Consider the following 26,702-nt stretch of genomic DNA (forward strand, 5'->3'; position numbering starts at 1 on the left):
GGTAACACCTTGTACTGATATAGCCCCTCCGGTGTGATTAAGGCAGTTTTCTCTTTAGCAGCCTCCGTTAAGGGCACCTGACAATACCCTTTCGTGCATATGTGCCTCCCACTTGTTAAGGGACCAAAAGTAATGGGACATAATAATCATAAATCAAACTTTTACTTTTTAATACTTGGTTGCAAATCCTTTGCAATTAATTACAGCCTGAAGTCTGGAACGCATAGACATCACCAGACGCTGGGTTTCATCCCTGGTGATGCTCTGCCAGGCCTCTACTGCAACTGTCTTCAGTTCCTGCTTGTTCTTGGATCATTTCCCCTTCAGTTTTGTCTTCAGCAAGTGAAATGCATGCTCAATCGGATTCAGGTCAGGTGATTGACTTGGCCATTGCATAACATTCCACTTCTTTCCCTTAAAAAAAACCTCTTTGGTTGCTTTTGCAGTATGCTTTGGGTCATTGGGCTGAATATGAGCAGATAATATTGCCCGAAACACTTCAGAATTCATCCTGCTGCTTTTGTCAGCAGTCACATCATCAATAAATACAAGAGAACTAGTTCCATTGGCAGCCATACATGCCCACGCTATGACCAGGGCCGGCCTTTGGGGTGTGCGGGCTGTGCGGCCGCACAGGGCGCCATAGTAACAGGGGCGCTGGGCGGCCGACAGCTCGCAATGTAATCTGCGGCAGGCGAGGCTGCACTTGTGTTCTCCCTCGGGGCGCCCCCTCCATCTCCCCCTCCCCTGTCTGACCTGCCTGCTGCCCCCGCCGCTGCCAATAAGAAGAGGCAGGAGGAGGAGGGGAGGGGCTGTGGCCACTGCGCCACCAATGAAAAAAACTGACCTGAAATACAAATACAGGAGGCGGGTGCTGGAATCAAATAGCCGACACCCGACCTCTATGACAGGGAGCTGCGATCAGCTGCAGTTGAGTTAACCCTTCAGGTGCGGTACCTGAGGGGTTAACTGCCGCTGATCGCAGCTCCCTGTCACAAAGGTCGGGTGCCGGCTATTTGATTCTGGCACCCGCCTCCTGTATTTGTATAAGAAACGTTGGTGGCACAGTGCGCCCCCCCCCCCCCCAGTATAAGAAACGTTGGTGGCACAGTGCGCCCCCCCCCCCCCCAACACCCCAGTATAAGAAACGGTGGCACAGTGCGGCCCCCCCCCCCCAACACCCCAGTATAAGAAACGGTGGCACAGTGCGGCCCCCCCAACACCCCCCAACACCCCAGTATAAGAAACGGTGGCACAGTGCGGCCCCCCCCCCCAACACCCCAGTATAAGAAACATTGGTGGCACAGTGGGAAGTGCCAGTGAGGGTTAAAAAATAATTAAAAAAAATTAACTCACCTCCTCCAGTTGATCGCATAGCTGCCGGTCTCCTGTTTTCTTCAGGACCTGTGGTGACGTCACTGAGCTCATCACATGACCCATTACCATGGTGATGGATCATGTGATGAGCCCAGTGATGTCACCACAGGTCCTTTGACAGGTCATGAAGAAAGAACAGAAGACGATCAATTGGAGGAGGTGAGTTAATTATTTTTTAACCCTCATTGGCACTGCCCACTGCGCCACCAATGTTTATTATATTGGGGGGGGGCGCACTGCGCCACCAATGTTTATTATACTGGGGTGTTGGGGGGGCGCACTGCGCCACCAATGTTTATTATACTGGGGGGGCGCACTGCGCCACCAATGTTTATTATACTGGGGTGTTGGGGGGGGGCGCACTGCGCCACCAATGTTTATTATATTGAGGGGGGGCGCACTGCGCCACCAATGTTTATTATATTGGGGGGGGGCGCACTGCGCCACCAATGTTTATTATACTGGGGTGTTGGGGGGGCGCACTGCGCCACCAATGTTTATTATACTGGGGTGTTGGGGGGGCGCACTGCGCCACCAATGTTTATTATTTTGGGGGGGCGCACTGCGCCACCAATGTTTATTATATTGGGGGGGGCGCACTGCGCCACCAATGTTTATTATACTGGGGTGTTGGGGGGGCGCACTGCGCCACCAATGTTTATTATATTGGGGGGGCGCACTGCGCACAACGATGGGTTAGGGAAATTTCACAGCAGAGTGCGCATGCGCTGGGAGCCTCGCCGGCGGTTAGGGTAGGGAAAAATTATGGGCCAGTGCACAGGTGCGGTGATCGGATGGATGTTCTCAGCTGGACACCGGCCGACACTGCGCATGCGCTGGGAGCCTCACCAGCGGTTAGGGTAGGGAAAAAGCACTGGCCTGTACGTAATTTTTCCCTTCCCTAACCGCTGGTGAGGCTCCTGGCGCATGCGCACTCTGCTGTGAAACTTCCCTAACCTGTCGTTGTGCGCCTGCGCGGCGCTGCACACCTCCTCACGTCATGTCCGGTGCGACTGGAAGTGACGAGGGTAGGGAAATCTCACGAAGTAGGGAAGTATAACATTACACCGGCCTTTGGGGTGTGCGGGCTGGTAACTACTTGGTTGGATAGTCAGCCAGCCTATGCCATGATGCCAGCAACAAGCAGTGTTTTTTTTTTTTGGGGGGGGGGGGGGGGGCGCCACAAGGTTAGCTCGCACAGGGCGCCTGGACACCTAAGGCCGGCCCTGGCTATGACACTACCACCACCATGCTTCACTGATGAGGTGGTATGCTTAGGATAATGAGCAGTTCCTTTCCTTCTCCATACTCTTCTCTTCCCATCACTCTGGTACAAGTTGATCTTGGTCTCATCTGTCCATAGGAGGTTGTTCCAGAACTGTAAAGGCTTTTTAGATGTCGTTTGGCAAACTCTAATCTGGCCTTTCTGTTTCTGAGGCTCTCCAATGGTTTACATCTTGTGGTGAACCCTCTGTATTCACTCTGGTAAAGTCTTTTCTTGCTTGTTGACTTTGACACACATACACCTACCTCCTGGAGAATGTTCTTGATCTGGCAACTGTTGTGAAGGGTGTTTTCTTCACCAGGGAAAGAATTCTTCGGTCATCCACCACAGTTGTTTTTCGTGGTCTTCCGGGTCTTTTGGTGTTACTGAGCTCACCGATGCATTCTTTGTTTTTAAGAATGTTCCAAACAGTTGTTTTGGCCACGCCTAATGTTTTTGCCATCTCTCTGATGGGTTTGTTTTGTTTTTTCAGCCTAATGATGGCTTGCTTCACTGATAGTGACAGCTCTTTGGATCTCATCTTGAGAGTTGACAGCAACAGATTCCAAATGCAAATAGCACCATTGAAATGAACTCTGGAACTTTTATCTGCTCATTGTAATTGGGATAATGAGGGAATAACACACCTGGCCATGGAACAGCTGAGAAGCCAATTGTCCCATTACATTGGTCCCTTAACAAGTGGGAGGCACATATGCAAACTGTTGTAATTCCTACACCGTTCACCTGATTTGGATGTAAATACCCTCAAATTAAAGCTGACAGTCTGCAGTTAAAGCACATCTTGTTCGTTTCATTTCATATCCATTGTGGTGCCAAAAATGTTAGAACTGTGTCGATGTCCCAATATTTTTGGACCTGACTGTATATTGTGCTGCATTGTGGTATATGGTACTGATGAGACTGTATTTTGCAGTATGAGATTGCTGACCCTGCCTATCTGTGATGCCATGCCGTCTGTCAATTTGAACCCCCCTACAACATGGCCATTTTTGAGTTTTTCTTCCAGGGTCACTCAGTTCCCAGTCCACCCTAGTATGCAAGCAAGGTTTTATGTCAGTCAAATTTCTGGTGCACATATTGATTAATGTTTCAGGCTCACCTGCTCCTGCCCACTGTTTGTAAAGGGTGTTGGAAAAGGAGGAAAAGTCAAAATTTTTGTGCAAAACTTGCACTAAAACTTGCAGCTTTTCTAAGCCAGTCGTAGAAATTTAGTAAACTCTCCCCGTGGTCTGATGTGAGAGATGGCAATCCCCATACAACGATGCAGAATATGTTGGCGATCTATAAGCTACATAAGTATATAAAATGTCTGCCCATCTGTCTGCAGCATTCTCTGTATGCTTCTGATAAGGTCACTGAGGGCAGGTTTTTCTTATGACTACTTTTATCATTCATTTTCATAGTTTTTTTAGCAGCCACACATGATGTAAGAACTACATGCATTACCCTTACACCATACATCTCAGCACTGCCCGGCACAAGGCACAACACATTTTTATTGCATGTTTCTAGAAGATAACTGAAAACGTTGACCACTAGATCCTGACAACGCTTTGTGACCACAAACACGTCAGGCCTTCCCTTCTACTTCATGTAGCAATGTGCATAGCTGCTACAGATCCTCTAACATACAACAATCTGCTAATCTGCTACCAGACCAGTAGTCCACCAGCCCAGCCAATGCGAGCAAAAGGAGGCTGGTGCCAGCAGCATCATTCATGCCCTGCAGAGTTTCTGCTTCCTCCAGTGACTCCTTTCTGCACACTACAGAGTCAGCACAAGGCGAGACGGTGCTATGCCTGCAGAGAGATGGCCAGTCACATACAGGAGCCATTCTAATAAACTGCATCTGAGCTGATGCATACAACCCGTCCATGTGACTGGCCCTGCAGTACCTCAGTCTTCCCTATAATTATCCAATACTAAGATATGCTGGGACCTGTCATGCCTCGATGTTCCAGTATGTAACTATCCATTACTAGGTTATGCTGAGACCTGTAGTACTTCAGTCTTCCCCGTAATTATCCAATACTAAGAGATGCTGGGAGTTGCTGCGTCTTAATGTTCCAGTGTGTAACTATCCATTATTAAGCTATGCTGAGACCTGTAGTGCCTCAGTGTTCCAGTCTACCTCAGAGTTCACTGGAATTATCCACTACTAGGTGTGGTGATGTGTACGGTATGAGTGCTGGAAGGTGTGCATATCCCACCCAGATACCTCAGCTGGGTGAGATAAATAAGATCCAGAAGGCTGCAGGGGTTTCAGCAAAGTGTAGTTTGCCGAGACAGTTTTGTTTACATTTTGTTCTGGGCTGAATTTCATTTGGACTGGTGGATATGGTTTGGTAGTGGGATCTGCCAGTCCGAGTATTGTCTTTTACCTGAGGTCATCGCAGATGAGGCCTGCTGTAATCAAGTAGGAATAAAACCAACCAACCCTCTGTGTGTCAGTCAAAAGGAGAGAGAAAAGTTGGAAACAGAGGTCTACAGAGGCTCTCTGTGGTTTCAGCCAGGAGGGCTGAGGGGCCACAAGGCTTTGTAAAGCCTGAACTTTGGGGGGCCCAGCGACAACCTACAAAAAGAGGGTCGCACAGTCAGAGTTGGGAGGACTTCTGGACCATCTCCCCCCAAGGGTGCTGGTGTGGTCATAACCTGAAGGCTGCTGGACCGTATATGGATGAGGGGCCACGAGGCTATGTAAAGCCAGATCTCTTCCCATATGGACTTGTGTCTGATGAGCAGACCTGCTAAGGCTTGGAGCCTGAAACCCTGTGTTTAGAGAAGAGTCAGGGAAACTATTGTGTATTAGTTAGAGCCCAGACGGGCAGGTGTTTGTTTCATTTTGATGCTTATGTTTGTGTTGATGCTTAAGTGCCACAATAAAGCATCAGTTTGGACATTAAATCCGGTTGTCTGCGAAAACGTCTGACTGCGACCCCCTGAGACAGTGATCCCTTACATAGGCTATGCTGGAACTTGTAGTACCTCAGAGTTCACTGGAATAATCACTACTAGGCTATGCTGGGACATGTAGAGCCCCATCTATCCAAGGTATATTTTTTTTTTTTTTTTTATAATAATGAAATAAATCACTCCATGTCTCTTTCTGGTTCCTCTGTTCTCCTCTTCGAGGTTCCAATGACAATAATCAGTAGGTGGACAGACGATTGTGAAGAAAGACACTGGCAATCTCGTACACGCATAAAGGACTTAGGCCCCTTTCACACTGGCGAGATTTCCGCGCGGGTGCAATGCGCGAGGTGAACGCATTGCACCCGCACTGAATCCGGACCCATTAATTTCTATGGGGCTGTGCACATGAGCTGTGATTTTCACGCATCACTTCATGCTCCTCTTTGTGCGTTTTCCACTCAACGCAGGCCCCATAGAAGTGAATGCGGCTGCGTGAAAATCGCAAGCATGTGCGGATGCGGTGCGATTTTCACGCACGGTTGCTAGGAGACCCGATTATTATTATTTTCCCTTATAACATGGTTATAAGGGAAAATAATAGCATTCTTAATACAGAATTCATAGTACAATAGGGCTGGAGGGGTTATAAAAAAATTAAAAATAATTTAACTTACCTTAATCCACTTGTTCGGCTGCGCGAACAAGTGGATTAAGGAGAGTTACATTTAAAAAAAAAATAATTTTAACCCCTTCAGCCCTTTTGTACTATGCATTCTGTATTAAGAATGCTATTATTTTCCCTTATAACCATGTTATAAGGGAAAAAATTACAGTCTACATAACACCTAACCCAAACCAAAACTTATGTGAAGAAGTTCGGGTTTGGGTACCAAACATGCCGATTTTTCTCACGTGCGTGCAAAACGCATTACAATTCGCACATTTTCCCGCAACACACCCGCATCTTATTCGGGCCAAAAACATGACGCACATGTGAAAGAGGCCTTACAGTTTAGGCAGAATTACACTTGCTAGCACAGAAGATTGCTGATGGGGAAGGCAGGGCCAGCACTATCAATACTAAAAGATATGGCTGTACAAGTAAGAGGTTAAATATTTACTGCTTTTTCCAGGTAAACATTCTTGATGGCGTAACCCTGATAAATGTTACGTTATTGTAATATACTGTATGTTCTCGTTCTGATAACACTACTTCTCTTTACACCCACTAAAGGACAAACAAAGATGGAGCTGCAGCAAAGAATTCAAATTTTTCTGAAGCCACCATTAGTTAGATTGGGTAGGCAGGATGAATGTCAGCATCAGTTAGTGGTATGTTGGCATTAGTTCACACTGAGCACATGTTCTGCCAGACATGTCATTGTAAAGAACAGGATTCCACACAATTCCAGCCCCTCAATGTGGCTAAATACCAGTTGTTTTAAACTATATAATGTCATATTGGCTGGTCTGTTAGCCTTTGTGCTAGTTGTGAAGCACAGACCCCATTGTGAACTCAGCCACTGAAGTGAGAAGATGTGTCTGCCATGTCTCTGACAGATACGAATTACAGACACAAACCAGTCATCTTAGAGTCTTTTCCTCAAAAATCTGTTAAAAAGCCCCTACAGTTTATAAGTGTTTTTATGTATATTCCCAGCATCACCAGCAGCATATATTTCACTGCATACGCTGCACAATTGTTCCTTTTACTTTCAAAAAACCTGCTGCAATTTTTCTACTGTTTATATGTGCTAAGTAACTAAAACAAGTAATCTCATTCTAGTGCATCAATACCAGCGTATAGTGTGTTCGTAGCAGGGGACATTTAATTGTGCCTGTATTTATTACCAAAAACACAGTTGGAATTTAGCACAGGTGTAGGGGAAGGAGCCGTCCCATAGAAGTGAATGGGAAGGCTTTTTGTAATTACATAGTTAATACGTTTTTTTTTGCATTTATATATTTAAAAAATGTTTTGGGATTTGTTTTGCTTTCTTTTGCTACCTGCTGTTCATTTTGTATCTGCTAATTTTATCTCATTTTTGCAGATTTTATTAAGCCCTTTGTAATCTTCAAACGCTACAGCTGACCCCTCAGATTTGTATTTTTTAAATGCCCTCTTTTTGTCTTCGATTGCTCTTTTTACAGTAGCTGTAAGCCATGGGGGTTTAATTTTAGCTGTTTATACTTGTTACCTAAAGGGATAAAAAAAAAGTTCAATTACTCAATGTGGATTTGAAGCTCTCTCGTTTATCCTCAGTATTATTATGTGACAGTAGCTGCTCCCAGCCTATGCCCTGAAATGCTGTCCTCAACCCAGGGAAATTTGCCTTTTTGAAATTCAGGGTCTTTGCTCTGTCTGACAGAGTTTGCTTTTTATAGTTTAGGGGGAATATAATTATATTGTGGTCACTATTACCTAGTGTTTCTCAAACAGTAACATTTCGAACAAGCTCTACATCATTAGAAATTACCAGATCCAACAGAGCACTGCCTCTAGTGGGAGCTTCTACAAACTGCTTGTTGCTGCAATGTCGACGGCAAGCAGTCTTCTCTTCAACCAGTTGACTGGCGGGGGAGCCGTGTGTCAAACCCCTGCCATACTGATATTGATAGCCTATCTCGGAAAACCCCATTAAGCAATATTAATAGTACTGCTATATCAAAAAACCGCATGCTGTGAGAATATTAGATCTGAATTCTGACAGTGGAGGAACGGGGCGGGGGGGGGGGGGGGGGGGGTGCAGTAGGAAAAAAAATAGTGATATGAACGCCTTATCTGTAGTACTAGTCATGTATTATTGCAGGTAAACGTCCAAGATCCTGGTGACAGATCCCCTTTTAGGCTAGGGCTACACGATGATAATACGTAACACGACATGTGTGTATGACAATTTTTATAATAATAGTCTATGGCAGGGCTGGCCAACCTGCGGCTCTCTAGCTGTTGCAAAACTACAATTCCCACCATGCCCTGCTGTAGGCTGATAGTTGTAGACAGTCTGGGCATGCTGGGAGTTGTAGCTTTGCAACAGCTGGAGAGCCTCAGGTTGGCCATCCCTGGTCTATGGTGTTGCACTGCTACATGCTGCGACTGCGACAGTCGCAGAAAAATCCATCTTGGATAGATTATTTGCTACTGTCAGGTCACAGTCGCAGCGCGACACCATAGACCAGGAATGCTCAACCTGCGGCCCTCCAGCTGTTGTAAAACTACAACTCCCACGAGGACCTTCTGTAGGATGATAGCTGTAGGCCGTCAGGGAATGATGGGAGTTGTAGTTTTGCAACAGCTGGAGGGCCAAAGGTTGAGCATGCCTGCCATAGACTATCATTATAAAAATTGTCGCGCAACAAATGTTGTGTAGCCCTAGCCTTAGGCCCCTTGCAGACGAGCGTTCCTCCTGCGAGTCCGCATCGCAGCAACCGGCCTGACCTCCCAGCATTGACTGGATTCACATAGCATTATATTGATTTATGATGCTATGTAACCCTTACAGTTCTGGAATGTATTGGATAACACTGGCAGCATTATGCCAGTGTTATCCAATACATTCCAGAACTGTAAGGGTTACATAGCATTATAAATCAATATAATGCTATGTGACCCCCGTCAGCGCTGGGAGGTCAGGCCGGGAGCTGCGATGCGGACTCGCTGCGGGAGGAACGCTAGTCTGCAAGGGGCCTTAGAGTTCATGAAAGCAAACCGTTTCTACCAAATATGGGAAAAGCAGAGGCCCTACCCAGACGGCTTACTATAAGACTGCATAGTGCAATTGCACTCCATTTTGAAAACAATTTCCTCAACAGTGGGTAAGGTTATACTCTTCCACTGCATTGCCACCATGGCCCTAGTTACTGTAAGAATTTGCAATATTATGGTCAGGTAGAGATAAGATTTGTTTTACATGCATTAGTTTTAGCTGTTATTGTACTGTGTTTGCTCGTAAGTTTGTCCCTCCTATTTCCCTGCAGCCAGGCTCTAATGCAATCAACTCCCCCCCCCCCCCCCCTTCTTCCTGTGAGCGTAGAAGCCATTGTAGTTCAAGCTATAGTACTGTCCACACGCCCTGTTGAATCCTAACAAAAAACATTTTTTGATCTACTGTTTGTGCACAATTTCAAAGATTCAGCCTAGAACAAACATCATCTGCATTCTTCATACATGTCTTGCAGTGGAGATAAACAGAGTCAGTTTTTCAGACAAGCATAGCCATATTGAGGGAGTGTTTACTTCACTATTATGGCATAAAAAGTACAAATAAAGGCACACGCCATATTTGCAACTTTTTGTGGAGGGTGCGGAGCTTCGAACAGCCTGCTGGGTTTGCTATAACTTACGTCAGAAACTGGTGCATGGACTGCCAGAAATGTGACCAATTTATTTAGAGCCATCTGCCTCTTAATAAATTAGGTGCATCTCACTCTGGCAAACAGGGATTAAGACTGGTCACAGTCTTAATAAATGTCCCTCATTGCCTCATGAGCTTACAGTTCTGTCTAGGTACAGAGTAGGGCTGAAACGATTACTCGATTTAAATCGGTAATTTGACACCCAAAAAAATCCTCAATGCAGATTAGCTTGTGTCATGTGACCACGGAGCGAGAGTGAAGCGCTTGCTATTACTCACCGCTCAGTGGTCACCCGCCGGCCCGCACCGCGCTGTATCCTGACACATAGTCAGGACATAGTGCACGTAGATGGACGAGCTGTGCAGTGGCACCCCTACAGGAAAGGTAATTATTTTATTTCACTGGCGCTGGGAACATAGCTAGGAGGGGGAGATGGTAGCACTGGGGGGCACCTGGAGGCACTGGGTGATAAGCTGGTGGCACTGGGGGCCAAAGCTGGTGGCACTGGGGGGGAAAGCTGGTGGCACTGGGGGGGAAAGCTGGTGGCACTGAGGGGGCAGCTGATGACTTTTTATAAAGAAAGTTATTTTAATTAGTTTTTTGTCATTAAAGTACTCGATTAATCGTTGGATTAAACACTCAATTACAAAAATAGTCGATAGCTGCAGCCCTAGTACAGAGTCAGAACACCAGTCTTAATGACAAAAGAGCCACCTCAGCTCCCCAAGGAAGGCATTTGCACTTGTATCCCATAATGCCCCATACAATACCACCAAATATGCATAATAGTACCCATTTCCTGGGTGCACCTCCAGCAAACCCAAGACACCTTTGGGTACGGTATATCTCAGACAACCTATATGGGGTATAAAACCACCCGTATAGTAACTTTCTTATGGCCTCCACATGGTTAGCACATTTAGAAGTAGTAGCACTCATGAGAAAACATATTGACATTGCTCAGTGGTAAATTGATAATTCCAACCCGTTTCCCCCTTGGATTGAAAGGGAAGGACATTTGACTTTCAAAGAAGCTGGATCATTTGGTAACTTTTGGACAAACATTTAGTGAGAAGTTTGAGAAAAACTGTGAAAAGAAGGGTCAGAAGGGAAACACAAAGATATTTATAAAAAATCTCTTAATAAAATCCTGCATAATTCTGAAAAAAGGGAATAGGAGCATAGCCATCACTAATATCCACCAGTGTTAACACCCAAAGCAATGAAAGCTGTAAAATCAGTGTCCAGAATTAGAGGTTGTAAATGCTGAATATCTCATCAGCAGCAACTGGTGTGCAAAATAATGTTCATGCCATAATGAAGTCCCTGTCTGTAACAGAGGGAACCATAGTACATTTTCCAGTAAGGAATACGTCACTTAACTAATCTCTCCATGAAGAAGAACTAGCTGGATGGCATTCCATATCTACCGAATGTCTGGAATTATCTCTAGATTTAATGAAGGACAGAAGCCCTATACTATGTTAGTATACATGGACAACCCAGTCTACCCAATTTAGAAGATATAAAATATTTGCTGCACCAAATATAATTAAAGGGAGTCTGTCACCAAGTTTTCATGTTTTGGACTGCTTATATAGCATTCGTGCACACACACATGATTAGAACAGTACCTTTGTTGTGTTTTGTCCCATCTAGTAAGGCTGAAAAAAAATGAGGGCATGCAAGTGCCCAGGGGTGACGTTCTGGCTGCAAGCCTAACCCCTCTCCATTGTACCCTCTGGCCTGCTCTGTAATGATCTTATGTCATCCTCTTCAGTTCTCGTCTTCTCACACTTCAGTGCCGGGCCCAGCCATACGCAGAGCCCTGCCCACCATGGAGTGCAGTGCACATGCGCCGATCTGCTGGTGAGCCATGGCATTAACTGGTGCATGCACAATGCAAATGTCTGTGCCTCTGCCCATGGTGGGCAGGGCACTGCGCATGCCTGGGCCCGGCAGTGAAATGTGCAGGCGAGAACTGAAGAGGATGACATAAGATCATTACAGGGTGGGCCAGAGAATACAATGGGGAGGGGTTAGACGTGCAGATCACTGAGGGGCCTGGGCACTTGCAGCCAGAACGCTATCCCTGGGCACTTGCGTGCCCTCATTTACATAACTTTAGTAGATGAGACCAAAACAACAAAGGTACTGTTGTAATCATGTGTGTGTGCAAGAACGCTATATAAGCAGTCCAAAACATAAAAACTTGGTGACAGACTCCCTTTAAGTATTAGTGCTTGAATACGCAGGTTACAGAAGTAATAAAGAATCTTGTGCAATAGTAACATTTTCGTTGCTGCAACTTAACTGATCAAAGAAATCAGAAATCTGTAAATGGCGAGATAGCCTTTTGGTGTTGCAAAAAGTAGGGTGTTAAAAGTTAACTAACGGCAGTTTATTGGAAAACCTACGTAATACCAAGATAAAGAACGCCATCATTTATGCACTTAAAAAGGGATTTTTCTCAATTTGTCATCTGGTGAAACACCCATTTTTAAAGTAAGAGACCTAGTACTATTGATTTTATAGTTTTATAGCTCAATAAGGTCAACATCACGTGGCAATGATACTCCTGGTGAGCTAAGGCAAATAGGCCTCTACAGTGATCTATAGTGCCGATCTGTATCACCGCAACATTAGGAGATAATCTATCATACTTAGCAAACGGTTCCAGGACCATCACAAAAATGATAGGGGACAAAGGGCACTCCTGGAGGGTGACATTACTGATTTGGAAAGTCTTAGATCCCAGTGTGTAAACTTTTGCTGAGAGGAAAGTATACAAGGCCATGATGGCTATAATAAGCCCGGAAGTAAAAACCACATTTACTCACCCACCACCGACAGCACATTTACAATGGCTTTTTTTTTTTTTTATTGACTGTAATACTGTACAGTAGTTTCTGTAGTTTCTCTTTAAAAACACATGTAGTAAAACACACTGGGGGAAATTTATCAAAGCTGGTGTAAGGAAAACTAACTTACTTGCCCATAGAAACCAATCAGATTACACCTTTTATTTTCCAAAGGAGTTCTGAAAAATTTAACTTGGAAAAGTTTTCCTTTATACCAATTTAAATAAATCTCCCAAAACATTTGTAAAAAAAAAATTAAAAGAAATAATTGCATAAAATTCAGAAAGACTCAAAAACATCATCCAAAATGCATGTAACATAAAAAACTGCCATCTTTTCAGATTTTTTTTGTTTTACCATTTTCGTTATGCTGGATGGAAAAAAAAAGTCCTGTCAACAGGACTTTCACTTTCTTTTTCCGTCAGAGATAGCAGAAACTAGACGGATCCGTTATGCTTGCCTATAGACCTCCATTATGACTGATCAAAATGGAATGCCTCAAAAGGTTTCTGTTTTGAATTCCGTCTTATGAATGCCATTATTTTTCTTTATACCTATGTTATAAAGGAAAGAAATAACGCAATTCGTAACGCTGACACAGAGTGCTGTCCGCATCTTTTGCGGACCCATTGAAATGAAGGGTTCCGTATGCGGAACGCAGAAAACGACCCGGATACGGAACGCAAAATACGTTCGTGTGAAAGAGCCCGAACACTGATGCATGCCCTAAATTGCCCATGACAAGCACCAATCAGCAACATAGCAAATAGTTTAGACTTGCAAGTCTATAATTCATATTTTACAATAATTTGTGCTTTTATTTAGTTACAGTCCTTCCATGCATGTTTGCTTGTCTTTCCTCCTCTCGTGCAGACTGCATTACAATCTGCCCGTTTACACAAGGGGATTGCTGCTGATAAAAATACAGTATAAGCATAATAGATGCAATCGATCACAAGTGAAATGTCAATCTTTGTTCAAGCCAATGACTGGAAATAATCATTTGGGTAATTATTGCCTGTGTAAAATGCTCTTTAGTCATCCAGAATGGTCCAGTTATCACCTAACATTTAAGGGCAGCTTAATTCTTTTGACAACGAAAATATACATGCTCCCCAGACAACAGATTTCAATGAGCTTTTTGTATGCCATTTCACTATGCACGCTGTTATGGTACAACCCATTATAGAAACCTATAAAAATGCAAAATCACTGTCCTGATTGCTGTGCAATGTTTTTGACTATCTTATGAAAACTCCACTGGATATACACTGACCCCTTAAAGGGAATTGGTCATCAACTTTATGCTGACCTTGCTGATTTCAGCAATGTGTCACTCATGAGCTAAAAGTCAGTGGTTGCCGAGAACCAGCATCATAATCATTGCAGCCTGGGCCTGGAAAAGAGTCAAATCTACCTGAGAAGAGTCCTGGTTATTTATAATCTCCTGCTCTCCCGCCCACCTGCTGATGATTGGCAGTTCTCTCCTAGAGAGAAAGGGAGAAAACTAGGTAGAAGACGGTCAGTCATCAGCAGGTGGGCAGGGAGGGCAGGAATTCATGAATAACCAGGACTCTTCTCAGGTGGCCGGGACTCTTTTCCAGGCCTAGTCTGCAATAATTGTGATGTTGGTTCTCGGCAACCACTTACTTTTAACCGATAAATGACAGACCGCTGAAATCAACTCACCTGTCTCTACTTTATTCTACTGTTAGTATGGGCAGTATAAAGTTGATGACAGGTTCCCTTTAAATCCCACATTGTATCGCAATGAGCAAAGTATTCATGTTGAAAATCTTAACAGATATAAATAGTGTATTGCATCAAGAACAAAATAAAATGTCATTGACCAAGGGCTGTATTCCAAATCACCCTGAAAATCAAAGTAAAAAATTAAAATCAAAGGTGTATCAAATTTGTGTAAAGTTCATCAGGGCACCTCATAATATGACTCAGTAGTAAGTATGCCCCCCCACGTGCCTGTGTGAACTCCCTACAGTGATCGAGAATGCTCCTGATGAGACAACAGATTGAGTCCTGGGGAATCTCCTCCCAGACCTGGATCAGGGCATCTGTGAGCTCCCGGACATTCTGATGCACTGAATCTGAATATTCCAGAGGTTCTCAACTGCATTTAGTCTAGGAAACGTGAGGGCCAGTCAATCGCATCAATGTCTTTGTCATCCAGGAACTGCCTACACACTCTGGCCTCATGAGACCAGGAGGAAACCAGGACTCACTGCACCAGTATTAAGTCTGACAATGGCTTTGAGGATTTCATCCTGGAACCTAACAGCTATCAAGCACAGGTTTGTATGACCTTCCAAGGATATGCTTCTCCCAACCATCACTGACCCACTACCAAACCAGTCATGCTGGATGATTTTGCAGGCATTACAACATTCACCAGAGTCTCCAGACTCTTTCATGTCTGTCAGATGTGCTCAATGTGAACCTTCTCATGTGTGAAGGGAAAGGAGCGCCAATGGCACACCTGCCAATTCTGATACACCCCCATGAATGCCAATCAAGCTGTGCAGTGCTGCGCTGTGAGCACAGGTCCAGCTACAGGATATAAGGCCCTCATGCCACCCTCAGAGTCTGTTTGTGACAGAAACATGGAGAACGTCCACTAGAGGTAACTTGGTAGAGCTCTGGCAGTGCTTCTCTTGTTCCTTCTGGCCAAAATGAGCAGATACTGGACTAGATGCTGGGTTGCTGCCCTTCTATGATCCTATCCTGCTGACCTCATGTATTCGCCTGTGTCCTGGTTTCGTCTCAATGGTCCTGAGGCTGTGCTGGGAAACCGTCAACCTTTTTGCTACACAAGTATGAATGTGCTATCCTGAAGGAGTCTCACACAGAAACAGGAGCACAAAGGCACCTTTATATTCAGCCTCTTACTAACAAGCTCCTTTTAACATAAGGTGCCTAAGGAAGTTTCTAAAATTCCAGTGTGGGTGTTGATATAAAAATTGCTCTACTTTATTCATAATGTCTCTCAACAATTGTAATTGTTTAGTTGCTATGACTCCAGAAATATGACTCCAGAAATTAGATCATTTTATCACACCATAACACAGCCAAGTAACTAAAACAGGTGGACTAGTGTCCCCCGATATGTTTTGCCACACTAGCTGCATCATCAGGGGAAAGACGTGCTACCAAGCTGCTCCCCTCGATGACACGGCCACGTCCTTAGCAACCAGTGCAATGCTCTGTTTCTCCCCACAGTGCGAATGCTCTATACACAAGTGCCAGTGATAGTCTTTTGTGTGGCTCACTAGCGTTTACTCCATTACACTCTTGTTCCTGTGTTCCTTATTGCATCCTGTGTTTTTGAGCTAGGCTTGTCTTAGAGCCTTCTTGGCCTCACGTTTTGGTACCTTGTAGCTCATCCACTTTGCCTTTTTGTGTTGTCTATCTGCGTCTTTTCTTTGTTCGTCTCTGCAATTAGTAATGTAGGGTCTGTCGACCAGTTGTGGTCCTACCGCTTACGGCTTGTACTACAAGTAGCTAGGGGCAGCGGGGTGGTTCAGTTCAGGTCTTTACTTTTCTTGTTACACTACATGCCTTACAATAGTCTTTCATAGCTTCATGTTCTGAACCAGAGGGGTTATAGAGCCTACTATTGGGATATTTAACTCCTGGTAACAGCAATATGAGACAATCATATGGCTTATGGGGCGGAAGGGAGTCAGAGCCAGATTTAGAAAAAACATTACCAAAATCTCTAATATATTCAGGAATGTATTCAGTCTCAACATCAAGTTTAGCAAAACACATTAACCATTTGGATCTCCACCTTTTCAACTCTCCAAAGGCTCAACAGGATTATGTAGTTGGAGCCAGGGTATGCCCAAAATGACATTAGCTGGTAGATTTTCCATCACAGAGTGCAGACCTCAGAAAGAATAATGCCAATGAGCATAGAAATGTTGGGGGGCATGAAATTCACTGCTTGGCCAGCTGTGTGGTACCTACCGCAATAACCCTTAGGGGATGTTCACACAACAGACTTTGAAAAAGCGCTGAAAAAATGTGGATTTTGCTCAGATTTTTTCATTATGTCTTTTCATACTTTTTTTTGACACGTCCACTTCAATAAAAAGCTTTATTTTCAGCTCAAGGTTTTTGGCACACATCTGTGCCAAGAAAAACGCACAAAAAATGCATGGACTTTTTTTACGCTTCCCATTTATTTCATGGGAGATTCAGCGCAGATTCCGCCCCAAGACAGGGCATGCTGCTTCTTATTTCCACGAGGAAAAAAAAGCAAGTGCTCCTTCCCATTGAAATTAATAGGAGGCTGTTTTGAGGCATTTTTTGAAGCGGAGGCAGAAACGCTCCAAAAATCAGCAGCAAAAAACTTCATGTGAACTGTCCCTTACTGGTTAAGGGAGGGTAACTAATGGGAAACCCATAAAAACGGCAAACTTCAAATAAGTCAAATTAGCAACGGGTCCAGAATCTACAAAAGCAAACCCAGATTGTTTAAAGGAATTGTAGGAAATGCATACAGGTAATAAGACTTTATTTGAGATTTTAGGAAATACCTGCTCACCTAGGTGGTCTTCCAGTGAGTCATCTAGGTGCTAAAGTTCTTCTGGTAGTTGCAGATTTGGGCAGGTTTTGAATAGATGGTTACTGTTACCCCAATAGAAGCATAATCCTTTTTACCTTCTAAAACTTTCTCTGTCTTGAGGAGAAAGAGTAAAGCCTCATGCACACGTCGACAGACCTAGGTTCAACAGCTGAATGGATGAACGTTCTCTTCTGCATTCCCTTAGGCTACTTTCACACTAGCGTTTTTTCTGGATCCGTCATGGATCTGCAAAAACGCTTCCGTTACCATAATACAACCGCATGCATCTGTCATGAACGGATCCGGTTGTATTATGTCTTCTATAGCCATGACAGATCCGTCTTGAACACCATTGAAAGTCAATGGAGGACGGATCCATTTTCTATTGTGCCAGAGAAAACGGATCTGTCCCCATTGACTTACATTGTGTGCGAGGATGGATCAGTTTGGCTCCGCTTCGTCAGGAGGACAGCAAAACGCTGTAGGCAGTGTTTTGGTGTCCGCCTCCAGAGCAAATGGTGACTGAACGGAGGCAAACTGATGTAAACTGAGCGGATTCTTTTCCATTCAGAATGCATTAGGGCAAAACTGATCAGTTTTGGACCGCTTTTTAGAGCCCTGAACGGATCTTACAAACGGAAAGCCAAAACACTAGTGTCAAAGTAGCCAAATTCGTCTATCCAAATGCACAGTCATCTATCATAGTCTCATCAAGAGAGTTATGTTAAGGTGGCCTAACCGTCATGGAGTGAAGTTATTTATTTTACTTTATTTCTGTCCCACTCTGGGACTTCAACTTTTGGGGTACTGATCTCCCTGCAATGCATTACAACCAGGGTGGATTTAATTTAAATCAAACTGATTTAAATCACGCTTTAAAATCACTAGTCAGTAAGGCTTGATTTAAATCATAGTTTTCTACATAAAGACTAATTCTTGTTGGTATAACTTATAATATGCAAGTAGATGAAGATTTTTAGAACAACAACTTTTCATATTAGTTTGATTCTGTATTCATAGGTTTGTAGAAGTTAGGATTAAGGTCTTTTTCTCAACTCTGTTCATGTTATAACATTTTTGCTGTAAAGAAGAGGCATGTGATCTCTGCTGAGTCAAATTCAGTTTTGAGAACTGCAAAAGTAAACCAAGCATCTGTGATAATATCTTGTAGGCAGAGAAACTGCCTAATAATCTTACAAAAACCTCTGGTAGAGCATGACATTGTGAATGGATTAATGGAATTTATTTACCAAAAAAATTAAAACATATACAGCCTTATTCTACATAATTAAAAAACTAATCATTATTTCATGATGGAATAACCTTTGGATGGTAATATATTTTCCTCAAAAAGCATTTTATATTAAAAAAAAATCTGATTTAAATCAAAAATCTATATATATTTTTTTAAATCATAGATTTTTATCCACCCTGATTACAACACATCTGTATTATAATGCATTGCCTGTCAGTGTATTACACAGTGTAATGCACTAACAGTTGCGTAGGAGAACCAGCCTGGAGCTGAATCTCCTAGGCATCCGGCTACCTTCTCAACCATCGGGTCCGCCGCACAGACCTTCTAAGCTGCGGTCATATTATGTCATATGTCAGGAAGGCGTTAAACATACTTATCTTGATGATATTCCAGTATGTATTTTTTGTCAACCCGATGTCACACAGCGGCTTATTCTAACCATTTTCCCTAAAGGGGTTCTCTGGGAATTAGGAAAATGAAAATTGTTAAATATTATTAGTTAATTATAGATATATATTCCCAAATACCTTTCATTAGTTATAATGGCCCATTTTGTCTGGCGAACAATCATTAGGAGAAATAAAATGGCCGCCGTCCTATTAGTACACACAAAACCTGTCCTAATCACACAGCAGGACAAGTTATTTCACAACACTGATCTATAGAGCTGCCTCATCCTCCTCTCTGCTCTACTTGTCAGGGATTATGATCTCGAAAACAGCTGATAAGACCTTCAGCTGAATCTCTGTAGGAATGGAGTTCATGAGGAGACAAAGTACAGACAGGAGGGTGGAGGTGAGGCTAATGAGCAGCAGCACTTATATGCAGTCTTCATTACCACAGACCCACATTACCACAGTCTATCCTGTTCGTCCCTGCACTTCATGTATTCAGGATCATAATCCCTGACAAGTAGAGCAGAGAGGAGAATGAGGTAGATGTTTACCTCAGTGTTGTGAAGTAACTTGCCCTGCTGTGTGATTAGGACAGGTTTTGTGTGTACTAATAGGACGGCGGCCATTTTATTTCTCTTAATGATTGCTCCCTAGATAAAAAAAAAAAAAAAAGGCATTAAAACTAATGAAAGGTATTTGGGAATATATTTATAATAAATTTATATTATAAGTATTTTTTATTGTCTTAATTCCCAGAGAACACCTTTAAAAGGTTGCCTCTCTGTTACTACAAGGGGAATCTTTAAAAAGTTTTAGCACTTTTATATTATTGTTGGAAACTGTGAGGGCAGGAGTAGTAGTAATTGGTTGCGTCTGAAAGTGTCATGTGACTAGGCTGTCTGGCAAACCTGCTGACCTTGCAGTTTAGTATGAGAGTTGTCACGCTATGATAAAGATGGAACAGTGTTCTATCATAATCTCTTTATGGGCAAAAGGTCTTCCAGGAGCACTAATTCATCTCTGCATGTGTATTCAATAAAGTTCTCCACCATAAAGATAAAGTTCTCCACCATAGATAACTTTGCCCATTATCATGAAGGTGACAGTTCACTTCAACAGATAGTCACTGGCGATGAAACGTGGGTTAAACATTACAAGCAAAGGAGAGCATCAGAGCATGAAATGTCAGGGGGGCTGCCTGCGTGAAAATATGGGTACGTCCAGATTCAGCTCCGAACCTGGACAACCCCTTTAAAGGCCTATTCTCAAAACCTATCAGGAACGTGGGACAACTGCAACGTACTGACATGCTTCAGAGAGAATTGAAACCCACAATCCCCTCTAAAAAGATGAAATCTGTCAAATCCCTCCTGGCTGCTCTCAGGCCCCTCTCCTCCCACAGTCCTCTGTATATCTCTGTATTCTGCTGAAGGGATAGGGGGAGATTTAACTAGACGGGCGCTTTTTGCTCCTGTCCTGATATCTGCTGCACTGTCAGACACCTCAACATAAATTAAGCGCATGCTCCAGCAATTCGTGCTTCTAAACAGAAATCTATGACAGCTCTGAGCTGCCGTAGATTTCTGGCTTCATTTGCACTAGAAAACTGGCATAACTGAAGATACATTTGTCTTGGCTGTTGGCCACGGCTCTTTCCCACCCTTGCCATGTTTCCTTGTTGAAAAGTGGGGACGGTAGCGTAAAAAGAGGCACTTGCGACTTTTTGGTTATTAAATGCAATTTAATAAGTCACACAAACACTTTTTATTGCCACTTTTCTGGCACAAGGGAGATGACCAGTCTCCTCCATAATGTCTCCCCTATCTAAAAGACCATAGGGGAGATTTAGCAAAACTGGCTTAGACTGGCTTAGCTGCCCGTCAAATTCCACCTTTAATTTTTAAAGCTTTGTTGAAAAATAAAAGGTGGAAACTGATTGGTTGCTATAGGCATCTAAGCCAGTTTTCCTTTACACCAGTTTTGATAAATCTCCCCCAGGAGTGCAGATATATAGTAGGTAATAGTATACAGTGATTAGCTGCAGTTATATAAACCTCCTGACTCACACACGCCCGCCTGTGAAGGAGCCCAGCACCGCCTAGGTCTCCTCCTTTCATCTACGATAGATAGCCGTAATCTCGCGATGCGCAGTTCTTTCCCTGAGGCTGATGCCAGCACAGGGAAGGAACACTATACCGGCACTGCGCATCGCGAGATTATGGCTATCTATCGTAGATGAAAGGAGGAGAGGTGGTGCTGGGCTCCTTCACAGGCGGGCGTGGCTGGGCACAAGGAAGGTTAGTCACCTGAGGTAGGCGGATCGAATGAAAGGGAGGGCGGCGATTTCAGCTCAGAAGGCGGCGCTGGGCACCTAAACGAGATGGCTGCAGCCGGGCACCTTTCACCATGAGACGTCCCCTTGGACACATTTTGAAGTGATTGACAGGTGATATAAACCTCTTTTTTATGAATATAGAGCCACAGGGGCATTTGATAAACTCACTTTAGGATTCAGTGTTTTACAAGGGACATCGCCATATTTTTAGCTTATAGGGCTCATTTCTGATGACAGAATCCCTTTAAATGCATACACAATAGCCTGTATCTTATTCTTTAATAATAGTCTATCCTGCACTATATAGGCAAAGAAAAAAAAAAAACAGAGTGCTTCTTTAAAAGGGGTTGTCTCATCTTGCTGTTACTAAGGCGAAATAAGACAGTCCGACCTCTGACCACCAGCCGGCCGGGAAAAAGCAGAGCACTCCGGCGCTCACTGTTTGAGTAGCTCCCGATGTGGTGCATGTGAGCTACATATACATTGTAGCACAGCAAACTATGCAGTTTCCGAGTTAGGGAAACAGCATAACTTGCTGTGCTACACTGTTTCTGTAGCTCACATGCACCACAACGGGAGCTACTCAAACAGTGAGCACATTCTACCACTTTTATATCATAAAATCATTTTTTTTTTCATCACCAAATCGAAGACCCATAACTTTTTTATTTTTCCATCAATACATGGAGGGCTTATTTTTTGCGGGATGGGCTGTAGTTTTTATTGGTATCTTTTTTTTTTAGATGTATATGACTTTTTGATCACTTTTTACTAAAATTTTTTGGGAGGTGTGGCAAAAAAACTGTAATTTAGTCATTTGTTTCACCACACGGGATTAGTACCATGATCATTTTTTAGATCAGGTCATTACGAACACGGCGATACCAATTATGTGTAGTTTATTTTATTTTTTCATTATTTACAGTAATCTCTTACAAATGAGCAGATATGGGAAAAGGAAATTTTATTTTATTTTTAATTTACATTTTTATTTTTTTACATTTACTTTTTTACACTTTTTTTTTAAAAATAAAATCCTACTTGGATCTTGAAGATCTAGTGGAGCTGACGGCTGTACTATACTTTGCATTGCAAAGTATAATACTATCAGTTTTACACTGATACACGGCAACACTGGACACCTTTGCAAGGCATCCAGTTGCCATGGTGAACATCGGGCAGCTGCCATCACAGCGCAGCAGCCCGATGGTAGAGAGAGGGAGCCCCTTCCCTATATTAACCCCATGGATGCTGCTGACTGGGGCAGGCGGACATAGATCTGCACAGACTAACCAATCGGATCGATCGCCAGCAAGGGACCCCTCTAATTGGTCTCTTGCCTGCATTACCAGACTGTACGTGGTCCGTGACAGCAGCAGAAGTTTTAACCAAGCGCTTAACAGTGCTTGTATTAAAGAGCAGCCATAACGTTTATATACATGCTATCTGCACGGGGTATGTGCAGATAGCACGTATATAGCAATATGGCAGGTTTGAATGGGTTAATGCAGCTAGCTGTGACATGTAACAGAGCCTATATATAGTAGGCGTGATGCAATACTTGGTGCCGCTTTTGTTCTCTGTGTCTCATTCCCCTGATGACACTGCTAATACAAAAAGGGTTGTCCAAGTTTTTTTTATTGATTATCTATATTCAGAATAGGTCCTAAATATCAGATCGGCTGGGGTCTGACACCAGGCACCCCTGCCGATCAGCTGTTTGAAGAGAAGGCACCTAAGTTGACCATTGAAGCGAATGGGATGGCTTCTTGTAATTACAACTGGTCACCGCTGCGGATGCGATGGCAAGCAGGTAAACAGTCAAGAAAAGGCTGCGCTGGCACGGCGCATGCCTTCTCTTCATACAGCTGATCGGCAGGGGTGCTGAGTGTCAGACCACCGCTGATCTGATATTGATGACCTATCCTGAGGTCCCCTTTAAGGCCGCTTTCTAAGGCAGGAAGAAAATTCAAAACAATAAGGATATGATCACACAATGGAAGATTTTCTGATGTGTAATTTCCATTGTAGAAATCTAAAGAGCCCCTTTACACTGAACAATGTGCGGGCAGATAATCGCTAACAAGCATTTGTAAGAACACTTGGCAGCGATGATCTGCCAATGTAAAGGTGCCATCGATTACACGATGAACGAGTGAAACACTGGCTCATCGGGTAATAGAATTATTGGTGCAGTCACCTAAATGGTGGGTTTACACAGGGCGAGGAAGCAAGTGTTCATCTGGAACTGGCTGCCAGTTTAGTGGGGGTGAAGCGATGCATTTACATGAAGCAATCACCTCCGCAGTATAAGAATGAATGTAAATGCAGCGGTCTCCTTCACTGACGAGCAGATGATTGCTGGGAAGGAACGATTCCTTCCCGACAATTGGCTGCTCCATTGAGCAGTGTAAAGGGGCCCTTAGGGTGTGATAAAATAATCTAGTTCTAGGAGCAGATTTCCAGCGTCAAAGCTCATGAACAATGACAATTGTTGAGACATCAATCGAGTAGAGCAATGTATACAGTCAACACCCACACTGTAATTTTCGAAATCTCTTTAGGCACCTTACTTTAAATTATAGAACAAAAGTTATGTTTTAGAGGAGTGTGGTAGGGGGAGGCTGAATATAAAGGAGCCTTTGTTACCGTTTCGGCGTAAGGAGTTGTGCGCATTTCCTCCCACTGGCTCCATTTTTATTTTGGTTACCTTATAACTGTTTATCTTGGAGGAGCAGCACTACCTGTGCACCCTGATGGGCTGCAACCGTGACAAGGAAACTAGTAAAATGCAAAACTAGGGAAGAAATGTCAGAGGTATGATGAAAGAGTAATTGTCTGGCCACCACCTGCAAACTTCTTCACTTTATGGGGTTGTTTTGCTACTGCCTGTCCGATGCACCCGTTGTCCTTTTCATTTGCATTCATTTTAGCAAATGAAATAGATCACAATTGTGTATGCTTCCTAACTAGACAGACTGACATCCCTGACGTTTACTGTGATGCTTACCTATTCCCTTTTTTTTGAGCAGTGTAAAATGTCACCAATTTGCAAGAGGTATAACAGATTTCCTTACTTACCTCCTGTCTTTCCATGCCCATAATGCACATTTGGCTGCAGGCTGTCTTCGTGGCCCAACAAATGGGGCAGAAACATGTATATGTTTGTGAATTGCATGGGGAGTTTGCTGGTCATATTCAACACCTTCCATTTTATCTCCTCAACTGTAAAGATGAGAAAAAGTAAACTGTAAGCTGTTATCTTAATCACCTAAATATATATGTGCCAACAAACAATGAATTGCCGGAACACATCTTCCATGTCCTCCACCTTTTGAATAAATTTTGGGTCCCCCCTCCCCACAAGACCTGTGGAAAATAGCATACTTCCCTTCATCCTGCTGTTTTGTTCGGACTTCTTTTTGCGGTTGTTAGAGGTATTGGGTGTGGAACCACTGCGCCAACCAACCAGTTTGACATTGATCCAGACCTAAGGGTGTTATCCTGACAGTTCCCTGGTATTCACATTCTATTTAACCCTCATTCATCTGGACAGCCACCAGGCCCTACCTCTTAGAATAGTTCCATTGTGGTTGGCAGCTGACCTCCTGGGGCCATAAATACCGGCGTGATCACTGACACAGTGTGCAAGCTCTACTGATTCACCGCTCCGTGGTCCTACTGTGTACTCTGGCCGCTCTGGATTGCCGACCCCTGCTACACACCATTAACCGGTGTTTGCGCTATCCGAAACACGTAGGACGCCTAGGATACAGAGCCTACAGCTGAGAGAGCGGGACCGCTATAGCGAACATAGTGAACACAGTGAGACACAGCAGTACATCGTTCAAATCATACAGCCTACTGCACCTCGGTTACAGAGTTATCGAAGCAAAGCACTATCTGATACTGCGCTCCTGTTATCAGAATACAGATAGAGGCAAGCTCACTGTTCAGTTACCCCACGTGGGACGCCACGAACGAACACTAAACCTACAAACGTGAATAGCAATAGATCTCACTAGCCATTATCTGCAATAACTCTATATTTGCATTTTCATCAATGTATTAACAGCAGAGAAAGAAATAGATACAATATATTGCTATCTCTCTGGGCAATTTTTCGGCAATTGGGAACATTGTATCAAAGATACGCTTACCATGGAAACCTTTGAATAGAAGAAAAAGATGAAGTTGTACCAGAATACCCAGATAAACTTCTATTGAGTGGCAGAGATTTACACACTAATATCTACACCTTGGGATTATCACTATCTTTTTTTTCAAACTTAGACTGGTGATACACAATCATATACTCTTCCTAATATATGTTTTCATCTTTTCGCACTTTTTTTGGAATACACCAATTCCTCCTATCACTTGTTTAAAGGACTCACTTGTTTTTGTCTAACAATTGGTGCACGTTTTAGGCCATCACAAAAGTTGGCATAAGTACCACTCTTATCTGCGGGACACACTCTTCAGCGCGCCACTCTGGGCGCTATACGATTCTGGACCGACCTCATTCTAATAGATGCCATTTTTTTCATACAGTTCCCCAGCTGACCTGATATTGTATTGTTACATTTTTATTCTCATACTTTTTTTCTTGTATTGCATTGCAATTCTGTGGACAATAATCCCATTGATTTTATTGGATGATAAGCTGCGAGAGCTCCGCAGCTTAATTTTAATGTTAATTTTAAGGAAGGAACGTGACCACTATAGCCACACTGCTATTGAATTTATAATTATAAATTGGTTTTATAACCACATCGCTCATATATTGCTATACGTTTGTGGTGGGTGGATAGTCTTCTTTGTGGCGCTGTGCGCTTCTTGCCGGGTGCTTGTGGTGGCCTGTGGGGGGCGCCGTGTGTGTGTGCGGTCTGTGCGTCGGCGGCTCCGCGGGTGTGCTCCGGCTGGTAGCAGGCGTTCCAGAGCGCTCACCCATCATGCGCACCATCAAATACTCATCTAGCACTCTCCTCAGCCTAAGGAATACTACTACACCACTTCCAACCACCTCCCAAACAATACTACCGAAAGAACAACCTCTAAGAGCTAATTTTCTACCGACCCAAAACAGGACCACACCACTTCCAGTACAACACCTATCATGCGCCCTAATCAACACCAGATCAGCAGTGAAGCACAAACACGAAATCCACGACTTCATCACTCAACACAATACGGACTCTCTCTTTATCACAGAAAGCTGGCTAACGCCGGACTGTAATACCATCTTAGAAGAACTAGTGCCGAAGAACTACTCCATCCTAACTGAGCATAGAGTCGGTCAAAGGGGAGGCGCCTAGAGGTCATTTACAAATC

General features: G+C 43.6%; 1 protein-coding gene across 1 annotated transcript in view; it reads right to left on the minus strand.

Moving 5' to 3' along the window:
* Nucleotides 1-26,702, minus strand: part of MGAT4D (MGAT4 family member D) — a 229,055-nt gene that overhangs the window by 108,988 nt on the left and 93,365 nt on the right. Inside the window, exon 3 of the mRNA XM_040418478.1 lies at nt 24,450-24,593. Coding sequence (XP_040274412.1) covers nt 24,450-24,593 — 144 coding nt within the window. The remainder of the gene's footprint in view (nt 1-24,449; nt 24,594-26,702) is intronic.

This window comes from Bufo bufo, chromosome 2, assembly GCF_905171765.1.
Source record: "Bufo bufo chromosome 2, aBufBuf1.1, whole genome shotgun sequence".
NCBI lineage: Eukaryota > Metazoa > Chordata > Amphibia > Anura > Bufonidae > Bufo > Bufo bufo.